The sequence below is a fragment of the Chrysochloris asiatica genome, unplaced genomic scaffold (assembly GCF_000296735.1).
Source record: "Chrysochloris asiatica unplaced genomic scaffold, ChrAsi1.0 scaffold00020, whole genome shotgun sequence".
NCBI lineage: Eukaryota > Metazoa > Chordata > Mammalia > Afrosoricida > Chrysochloridae > Chrysochloris > Chrysochloris asiatica.
The window spans coordinates 12408529-12419194 of NW_006408538.1; the positions used below are offsets into that span (position 1 = coordinate 12408529).

At 40.1% G+C, this 10666-nt stretch overlaps 1 protein-coding gene across 2 annotated transcripts in view; it reads left to right on the top strand.

The window, feature by feature from the left end:
* Positions 1-10666, top strand: part of DDX50 (DEAD (Asp-Glu-Ala-Asp) box polypeptide 50) — a 56742-nt gene that overhangs the window by 18868 nt on the left and 27208 nt on the right. For both annotated transcript variants that reach the window (XM_006835836.1, XM_006835837.1), the window contains exon 9: positions 8028-8189. In XM_006835836.1, coding sequence (XP_006835899.1) covers positions 8028-8189 — 162 coding nt within the window. The remainder of the gene's footprint in view (positions 1-8027; positions 8190-10666) is intronic.

Below are 10666 nucleotides of genomic sequence, written 5' to 3' on the forward strand. Positions count from 1 at the left end.
CATGCATAATGTCTTTGTAAATTATATGCCTTTTCTAATGTCTTCACCAATGCCCCTCAGTATCATATAATTCTCAAAGTCTTACATCACCAAGTCGCTATATACCTCTCCAATCTTCCCCTTGTTTTCTGCATTCTCTCCACACATGCTGCATTTCCTCATAGGGCTCTTGCACTTGTAGTCTACCTTGCCTAACAACTCTTACTTCAAATCTTATTCCAAAGCTTCACTTTTCAGTGATCTTTCCCATACCCCAGACTAGGTGAGATTGCCCTGCCTCTTAGATTTTTGCTTCATCCACTTTACAAGGGGGCTTCAAAAATTTCCTGGAAAATTTCCATTATTTTTAAATTCCATTTTTTCCACTTTAGAAGCCCTCTTGTACTTGTTGTTGAGTCGATTCCCACCCATAGCGACCCTTGAAAGATAGGGTTTCCAAGGAGTAGCTGGTGAGCTTGAACTGCCGACTTAGCAGTTCAAACAGCTTTGCATTCTGGCACATTAACCCACAACGCCACACCAGGACTCCTGTACTTGTTATTTGGATGTCTAATTATTTGATTGGGGAGCATGGTGGCTCCAAATGATAAGCACTGGACTGGGAACTGCAAGGCTAGTGGTTTGAATCCACTTGCAGCTCTGTTGGAGAAACAGGCTTTCTGCACATGTAAAGATTTAAAGCCTTGGAAACTTTGTACAGGGTCACTTCAGTTGGAGCTTACTTGATGGCACATAACAACAATAATTATTTGATTATTGTTTACCTCTCCACCAGACTGCAAAGACCATCAGGACCGAGGCAGTTTTATTTTGGTTTACCACTTTATCCCTAGTGCCGGACTACAGTGCCTGATTTGTAGGAAGTGCTCAGCTAAGGATTTGATGAATAAGTGGTCATTACCACTCCCTTGATGATAAGGCTACTTCTGAATTTTACAAAAGCATGCCTACCGGAGCTCCTTGACTTTTGTTTTATCTTTTTCTAATATATTCTCTACATTGTAGCCACAGTACTCTTTCTGAAATACAAACCTGAGCGTGATACTATTCTGTTTACAATCATTCTGTGTTGTTCTCAAGATGAAGTTCTTATTCCTTTCCAGCTTCATATCTCATTTCCCCCTTTTTTACTTTATGCTTCAGTAAAATAGAAAAATATTTGTATTCCTTAGGCACACTATCCACCATTTGCCTGTCAGTTTGTCATACTATGGTGGCTTGTGAGTTGCTGTGATTCTGGAAGCTATGCCAGGGTCTCAACCATGGTGGACAGGTTTCAGATGAGCTTCCAGACAAAGACAGACTAAGAAAGAGTGACGAACTACTTCCGAATATTTAGTCACTGAAAAACCTATGAATAGCAGAGAAACACGATATAGTGCCAGAAAATGAGCCCCTCAGGTTGGAAGGCAATCAAAATGCAACTGAGGAAGAGATGTCTCCTCAAAGTAGAGTTGAACATGATGACACTAATGGAGTAAAGCCCCTGGGCAAAAAACCTGCCTTAATTTGCTAATGGGACACAATTCTAAATGAAGAGAAACAGCTCTGTGCTACAAAGTATCCTAAAGGGAGTTGTGTGGACTGAGAACCAATAAGAATAAACAATAACCAGAGATTGAGATTCGTGGCAGCGCCTCGCCTCTCAGAACTAAATCGACAGAAGGAAGAGTTGAGAACAGAACAAAACTATAAGAACAAACTCAGAGAATCTGGGAGGTCAGTCTATGATCAAAACAATTACAATGTAAAAGAAGGTAAACATATAGGAACAGAGATCCAGATGGTGAGAAGGTTAGGTAGATTACAGGATAAAATAGACTGCACTAAATGGAGAGAAGTTAATGGACTATAAGGTAACCTCAAACAAAATTAACACTTTACAATATACCAAGAAAATGAAAATCCAAGACGAACATGGAAACATTAAAACTATGAGAAGACTCACAAGAAAGAACACAAAAACCATGAACTCAGCAAAGGAAGACACACAGAACAAAGAAAACAACACCACAAAAAAACACAAAAACATAATGGCAGCAATTAATCCATACCTATCGATAATTACACTGAATGTAAACGGATAAAATGCACCAGTTAAGAGACAGAGGGTGGCAGAATAGATTAGAAAACAAGATCCTTCAATGTGCTGTCTGCAAGAGACACATCTCACACACAGAGACAAAAACAGATTAAAAGTCAAAAGGATGGTACCGGGATTTGGGGGTGTGTGTGAGGTGAGGGAGACACAGGATAGTTTGGGTGCTAGGGAGGGGGGCAGTATACAAGAAGGGTCGCAGAATGGAAGAACAAAGCAGATGAGAGAACAATTAAGCAGGTTTGCATGGGCTAAGTGGGACAGAGGTAAAGAAAGATGTATGCACAACCTTAGAACAACAGGGCTTTGGGATATAGGGATTGAGACATGGTTGGAATGGGGAAAAGGAGGGAAACAATGTTAAGATGCTTGGCTGTCTTTTGAATCTTGCTTTCCCTGGCATACCATTATAAAACAGACACTTGAGGGGGAGAGATAGGAATAGCCAGAAATAACACGATAGAAATCTCGTAAGTCCATCTTCTGCCTATAACTGATTGGAATATCTAAAATGGGGCTACACGTGCCTAGTGAAGAAGGCTTCCTGTGGACCCTCTTGCATTACATAAGACCATACATAGGTGGAATCCTGAACAGCATCCAGAATCTTCTGAGGTGGGAAATTTCCACTTGAAAGGACAAGCAGACCAGCCTAGAGTGGCTAGAAGAACAGAAAATACTTCTTGAAAGAAAGACTCATGAAAAAAAACCAATATAGGCAGACCGATTGATTACTACAAGAACAAGCAAGTTGCTCACCCAGGAGACATCAAGGCAAGGGGTCAGTTCCCCTCAAGGCAAACCCCCTTCTAAGACTAAGACTCAATGGGAATACACGCTCTGATTGGTGATCAGGTTCAGCACTTGATAAGGGGAAGTGAGGGAAAAAACAGCAATGAAGCTGTGAGCTAAGTCCTGCAACGTTCAATAGACTCCTGTGAACCCTGGTTGGCCAGCAGTGTGGCAAGACCTGGGGACTTTTGGGCCCAGAGTCAGTGACATAGCCACAGAGGACTAGAGTGGAGCGTGAAGAGTTCAGCTGATAAGAAGAGAGGGCATATGCATAAGAACACCCACACTTGCACATAATACCCACTTGACCTGGCTTCAATGATTGGATGATCAGAGCTCAACTAGAAGAAGACAGAAGAGGAAAAAAAGAGTAATCTGATACAATTTGATGAACTTGACCTACCCCTATGGATGCAGTAGCTCAAAAGAGGGAACAAATCTTTACAGCGAGGATCATTCCCACCCCCTCCACATATGGAAAGGACAGGGATGGGCAACTTGGTCATTGGCTACCCAAAATGGGGGCTACAAAGGCAAGAAGTGACTGGCTTACAAGCTTTCTAGAGGGAACCTTGATCCAGAGGGCCTGGAGGAAGGTAGACTCTCCAGTGAGTCGTATCCAGTATGTCTGGGCGGGCCTGAGTAAAGGAGATACGGATAGGTTTTTTTGTGATACAATAGTGAATCATTGTTATCAGGACTGATTGTGAGGGTTGGAAATGTAAAGGTAGACATTGTGTAGCCAAAGGAGGGTAGTGATTAACTTTTCAGTGTAGGAGCGGAGGTCCCTGGGACCATCAAAGGAGAAGAGCGGAGAGTGGGACCCTACCCAGAGAAACTGATGCCAGAGATGGAGGCAGAGATGATGACGTGGAGAGATGAAGCAGCTGGGGACTTTAGACCCAGAGAAGGAGAGCTGACAACTGGGAGCAGGCTTGCAGGATATACCCTTTGGTTGGTTGATGATGCATGGAGGGGATTGTAACCATGGCAATGAAACGATATATGATAGACTGAATGTAAAGCTAATGTTCTCTCATGTAAACTATCACATAATTCACAAACATTAAAAAAAAAAAAGGTCAAAAGATGGAAAAAATATACCAAGTTAGTTGCAATAAAAAGCGAATAGGAGTGGAGTGCTAATCTCTGATAAAATAAACTTTAAGGCAAAAATTAGCATAATAGATAAAGATGGACATTATCTCATGATTAAAGAGACAATTGAACAAGATGATATAGCCGTAATAAATATCTCTGCTCCCAATGAAAGAGCTCCAAAATATATAAAGCAAACTCTAATAGATTTCAAGAAAAGAAATAGATGAAACTATGATAATTGTGGGTGATTTTAATACACCGCTTTCAAAAATGGGTAGAATAACCAGAAAGAAACTTGACAAAGACACAGAAGAACTATACAGCACAATCAGCCAACTGGACCTCATAGATGTATACAGAGCATCCAACCCAACAACAGCACAATAACACATCTGTTCCAGTGCACATGAAACATTCTCCAAAATAGACTATGTGTTAGGCCACAAAACAAATCTCTGTAAATTTACAAATATCAAAATACTACAAAGCATTTTCTCAGACCACAATGCTGTCAAATTAGAAATCAACAATAGGAAGACTAAGGAAATTTATTGCATTAAATACACACGTCCAAAAAGAAGAAAGAACCAAACTTAACACATTAACACAGCATCTACAACAATTAGAAAGAGACCAACAGAGGGAACCTACATCCACCAAAAGAAAAGAATAAAGATTAGAGGAGAAATAAAACTATAGAGAGAATCAACAGGACAAGAAGCTGGTTCTTTGAAAGGATTAACAAAATTGAGAGACCACTGGCAAATCTTAACAAAAGAAAAGAGGGAGAAGACACAAATAACACGCATTAGAAACCTCATGGGCGATGTCACAATGGAACCAAAGGAAATCAAAAGGATAATAACAGAACACTATGAAAAGTTGTACTCCCAACAAATTTGAAAACTTAGATGGATACATTTTTAGAAAAGCGTGACCTACCTAAACTTACATGCAGTGAAGTAGAAAACCTGAACAGACAGACCCATAACAAAAGAATAAATTGATCATGTCATCAAAAAACTCCCAGCCAAAAGAAGTCCAGGCCCAGATGGCTACCAAACATTTAGGGAAGACCTGTCATCAATTCTGCTCAAATTATTCCAGAAATATAGAGGATGATAGATAACTTCCTAATACATTTTATGAAGCAAGCATAACCCTCATACCAAAACCAGGGAAGGACATCACTAAGAAAGAAAACAACATTCTTATCCATAGAGAAAAGATTGAAGTTCTTAAGGACTTCATTCTTCTTGGATCTACTATCAACACTCATGGACTCAGCAGTCAGGAGATCAAATGACGTATTGCATTAGGCAAATCTGCTGCCCAAGACTTTTATAAAGTGTTGAAGAGCAAATATGTCAGCTTGAGGACTAAGGTGCACCTGACCCATGGTATTTTCAGTAACCTCATATGCATGCGAAAGCTGGGCAGTGAATAAGGAAGACCGTAGAAGAATTGATGGTTTGGAGTTACGGTGTTGGAGGAGAATATTGAAAGTGCCATATGCTGTCAAAAGAACCAACAGATCTCTGTTGGAAGAAGTGCAGCCCAGGATGGCCAAACTTTCTCTATCATATTTGGGACACTAAGGGAGGGACCATTCACTGGAGAAGGATACCATGTTTGGTAGGGTGGAAGGTTAGAGAAAAAGAGGAAGAACCCAAGCGAGATAGGCTGGCAAAGTGGCAGCATCATTGGGCTCAAGTGTGGCAATGATAGTTTGGCCCAGGATCAGGCAGTGTTTTGTTCTGCTGTGCATAAAGTCGCTGTGAGTCAATACCGACTTGATGCCACCTAACAACAACAACCAGCGAGATGGATTAGCAATATGGCAGCATCAGCGGGCTCAAGCGTGGCAACAGTTGTGAGGTTGGCCCTGTACCAGGCAGTGTTTCATTCTGTTGTACATAGGGTTGCTATGAGTCAGTAGCGACTCAGTGGTGGCACCTAACAATAACAACAACAAGGCACCCTATGTTGCCAGTCACCTTTATGTGGGAAATTTCTTCTGCCTAAAACTTGCTGGCTTTCTCCTTCTTTAATGTTTCTTATTATCTGTCACTCCTGATGTAGCACTGTAGGATCAGTACTGGACTTTGAACTACAAGGTTGGCATTTGAAACCCACCAGTTGCTCCTCGGAAACTCTATGCAGGGTCACTATGCGCTGGAACTGACTCCATAGCACTTAATAGCAATAACAACAAGATTGTCATGTCTCTGCTTCAGTGCTGCCTTTCTCTCAAACAGAGTTTAGATTCCCCTGTTAGGTATTTCATAGCACTCTGCACCTATACCTGTTAAAGCACAGGTCAAAATGCCTATCAGCTGTCTCTCTTAGGATTGTTTTTAGGTACAGTTTAAGCTTTGTTGTTGTTGTTATTATGTGCCGGGGAATTAGTTCCGACTCATAGCGACCTGGTACAGGGTTTTTGAGGCTGTAAATCTTTACTGGAGCAGAAAGCCTCATCTTTCTCCTGCTACCAGAGCTCCATAGTTTAAGCTTTAGATGATGTATTTAAACTTTTGGGTTAAGTCACTGTTATGAACGTTTTGACTTTAATAGTGGCTAGCTAGTTGCTTATGTAAGGAGCTCTGGTAGCGTAGTGGTTATGAATCGGGCTGCGAACCTTAAGGTCAGCTGTTCCGCAGGAGAAAGATGAGGATTTCTGCTCTGGTAAAGATTTACAGCCTTGGAAACACTGTACAGGGTCGCTGTGAGTCGGAACCGACTCCACGGCATATAACCTACAAACCAACAGTTGCTTACATTAGGAAAGTACTTCTGTTGTGGCGCTGTAGGATCAGCATTGGACTGTGAACCACAAGGTTGACAGTTCAAATCTACTCTTTGGGAACTGTATATAGGGTTGCTATGTGTTGGAACTAACTCAGTGGCACTTAACAACAACATGTTAGAAAAATTATTTGCAGCACAAGTGGAAGATCAACCTAATATAAGTAAAGTTTTTTTATGAAAAATTACAAAAGTATGAATTAAAATATCATTGGAATAAAATTTTCTATATTAGATTCACAAGATTAATTTATAACTTGGATAGAATGTTTAAGGGTAATTTGAGGTATGACCTCTTTATCTGTTATAGTTTGGCAACAGCTATTAAAATCATAATGTTCACAATTGTTACTCATAAATTCATTTCTAGACATGTATCTTACTGAAATATTTTTATACTGAAGTATTGAGAAATTTCAGCATTGTTTTCAAAGATAAAAATTTGGATATGACCTAAATGTCCAGTAAATGATGCGTACATCCATATGAGAAAATCATATACAATTTTAAAGAATTAGGTAGAATTATATCTATGTAGAAAAATGACTAGGATATACTAAATCTTTTTTTTTTTAATTTAATAATTTTTATTGCTTTATTCACTCTTAAGTGGAAATGTTGTTTTTGTTTTTAATTTTATTATTGAGAATATACACAACAAAATATATACCAGTTTCTTAGTTTCTATACTTGCCATTTATTGACATTGTCTTGGTGTGGTGCTATGGTCTAATGTGCTGGACTGTAAGATTGCTTTGAACCACAAGGTTGGTGGTTCAAGCTCACCAGCTATTCTCTGGAAACCCTACACAGGGTCACTATGAGTCAGAACTGACTTGACAGCACTTAAATACAACAACAAGACATACTAAATCTTAAAAAGCAGGTTTAAAAATATTGTGCATATAGTATGATCCTGTTTTTGTAAATACATAAAATGTATGTTGGTATGTGTGTATGCATATTTGAAAGAAAAAGAAAATATTGAGAAGAATATCTATCAAAAAAAAAAATCAATTATTTTTAGGTGGTAGGGATTAAGGGAAGTTTAAATTTTTATGTTAAATACTTTCAATGTTTTATGTTTTCAAACAGTAATATGCACTACTACAAATATTAGAAAACAAGCAGACTGAAAAAAAACAAAAAAACCATAGAATATAATGCTATTAGGATAACATCAATTGTAAATACGAACTATGTACTTAACTTTTTCTTATTTTTAAAATAGAATGCCCAGTGTTTACATGGAGACATTGCACAGTCTCAGAGAGAAATTACACTGAAAGGCTTCAGAGAAGGTAGTTTTAAAGTGTTGGTGGCAACCAATGTGGCTGCCCGTGGTTTGGACATTCCTGAGGTTGACCTGGTGATTCAAAGTTCTCCTCCACAGGTAAGAAGTGAGGCTTGGTTGGGGAAAATGAGAGTAGTTCTATAAATTGTCTTTATTTATAGGATATTCATTGGGATGTGAGAAATATGTAACTGGTTATTGCTCTTAGCCATTTTTGTTAATGTAATGTTGAATTCATCAAAATAAGGTACCTTTGCAAATGTATTTGAAGTTAAAGCACAGAAACACAAAATCATGTAAGGTAACTATAAAAATTGCTTTATAAAAATGGAATCATAATGGCACATTGGCTACCTACTCAGCTGTTAACTGATAGGATGGCAGTTTGAACTTGCCCAATGGCTCCATAAGAGAGAGGCCAGGCAATCTGTTTTCATAAAGACTGCAGTTGGTAAAATCCTGTGGCGTAGGTCTACTGTTTCATGAGGTAGGTGATACTTAGAAATGTTCTCGAGTGCACAAAACAATAACTATTATAAACGGCTCTGGAGTGAGGTGGATAAAAAGACATTAGATGAGAAACTCCCATACTCCCAAATTCTTTGTTGTTGCTGTTATTAAGTGCCTTAGAGTTGGTTCCAACTCTTAGCAAACTTGTACAGGGTTTCCAAGGAGCCACCAACCTTTCAAGTAGCAGTCGAGTACTTATTTTACAGTACCACACCAGGACACAGATTCTTGAGGATGTTGTAAAAAGTAGCAGAATTGGAGAACCAACAGGATGCGGATCGAGTAGAAGTGCAGTGAGGAACTCCATCAGCAACAACACAGAATACTGGACCAAGCAGGCTCGGAATGATGCCAGAACTCTGAACCACATATAAAGGAATATTTAGAAGGTTGGAAGGCATCCAGCTAGGGGAATTTGTAGCAGAAGCAAAAATCCATTGCTTGCTAATTCAAGATGTTCAGCTGCTCCCGGAGCCGCCATCTTGGGCAAGACCAAGCAGGGGAAGGATGAGAGCAGCCACTGACTCCTGACAGAACCAGGTAGATAAAGGTGTGGACATTCTTTTTTTGTGTGTCTGTTCATTAGTCTCTCACTGTCTGTGCACCTCCATTCTGGTGACTAGAGGGGGTGCCAGAGTGAGTGGACACCCCACCCCCACCCCCAGAAGGTTCTACTATGCATGCGCACAGATGTCATCGAAATTGAAAGAGTTTCCACTTAAAATGAAACATTAGTGCAAAACAGCCACAGCTGGCCCTGAACTGTTTATCACTAGGAAAAAGGCTTGGACAGGGATTGTGGAGTAGGACAGGCAGATTAAAAGAAAATAGGCCGAAAATTAAATCCTGAGTTATGTCATAACGATCTAACAGTGGCATCTTGAGATTTCTGAGGAAGAAGAGTGAAAAGGAAAGCCCATTTCTTGATCACATCTACCTGGAGGCAATCAGAAAGCATAAAAAATACCAAAATACACACCCATTTAAATTTTAAGGCCATAGCTAACTCTTGAAATATGCCCAAAAAACAGAAACATTCAACCATATCAGCACATGTCCAGAAACGGGATAAAGTGACTGAGGCACATGAGCTGGAAGTGGACCTACACTCCATACTGAAAGATGGGCAGTCTTTGGAAATGCCTGAGAAGGAATTCAGAAAAATGATTACAAAATGCATCAAAACACTATACAATAAAGAGAACAAACAAGATGGCGGATCAGGTAGAATTGCAGTGAAGAACTCCGTCAGCAACAACACAGAATACCAGACCAAGCAGGCTCAGGGGATGGTCCCAGAACTCTGAGCCACATATAAAGGAATATTTATAAGGTTGGAAGGCTTACAGCTTGGGGAATTTGTGGCAGAAGCAAGAAATCCATTGCTTTTTAGTCCGGGAAGCTCAGCTGCTCCAGGAGCCACCATCTTGGGTGAGACCAAGCGAGGGGAAGGATCGGAGTGGCCATAGACGCCTGGCAGAACCGCAGAGATAACAGTGTGTACATTCTTTTCTTTTGGTATCTGTTCATCGATCCCTTGCTGTCTGAATACCTACATTCTGGTAACTCTAGGGGTGCCTGAGCTAGCGGACACCCCAGCCCCACCCTCGGAGGGTTCTACGCATGCACACAGATCTCCTTGAAATTTAAAGAGACAGTTTCCAACTAAAACCAAACGGCCACAGCCAACCCTGAATTGTTTCCAACTAGAAAAAAGGCCTGAAAGGGGATTGTGGAGTGGGACAAGCAGACAAAAAAAGAAATATGCCGAAAATTAAATCCTAAGTTACATCAAAACGACCAACAGTGGCATCTTGAAACTTCTCAAGATAAAGAGTGAAAAGGGAAGGCCATTTCCTGATCACATCTACCTGGAGGCAATCAGAAAGCATAAAAAAATACCAAAATACGCAGCCATCTAAGTTTAAGGCCATGGATAACCCCTGAATATGCCAAAAAAAGCAGATGACCATATTTGCACATGTCCAGAAACTAGATAAAGTGACTGAGGCAAATGAGCTGGAAGTAGACCTACACTCCATACTGGAAGATGGGCAGGCTTTGGA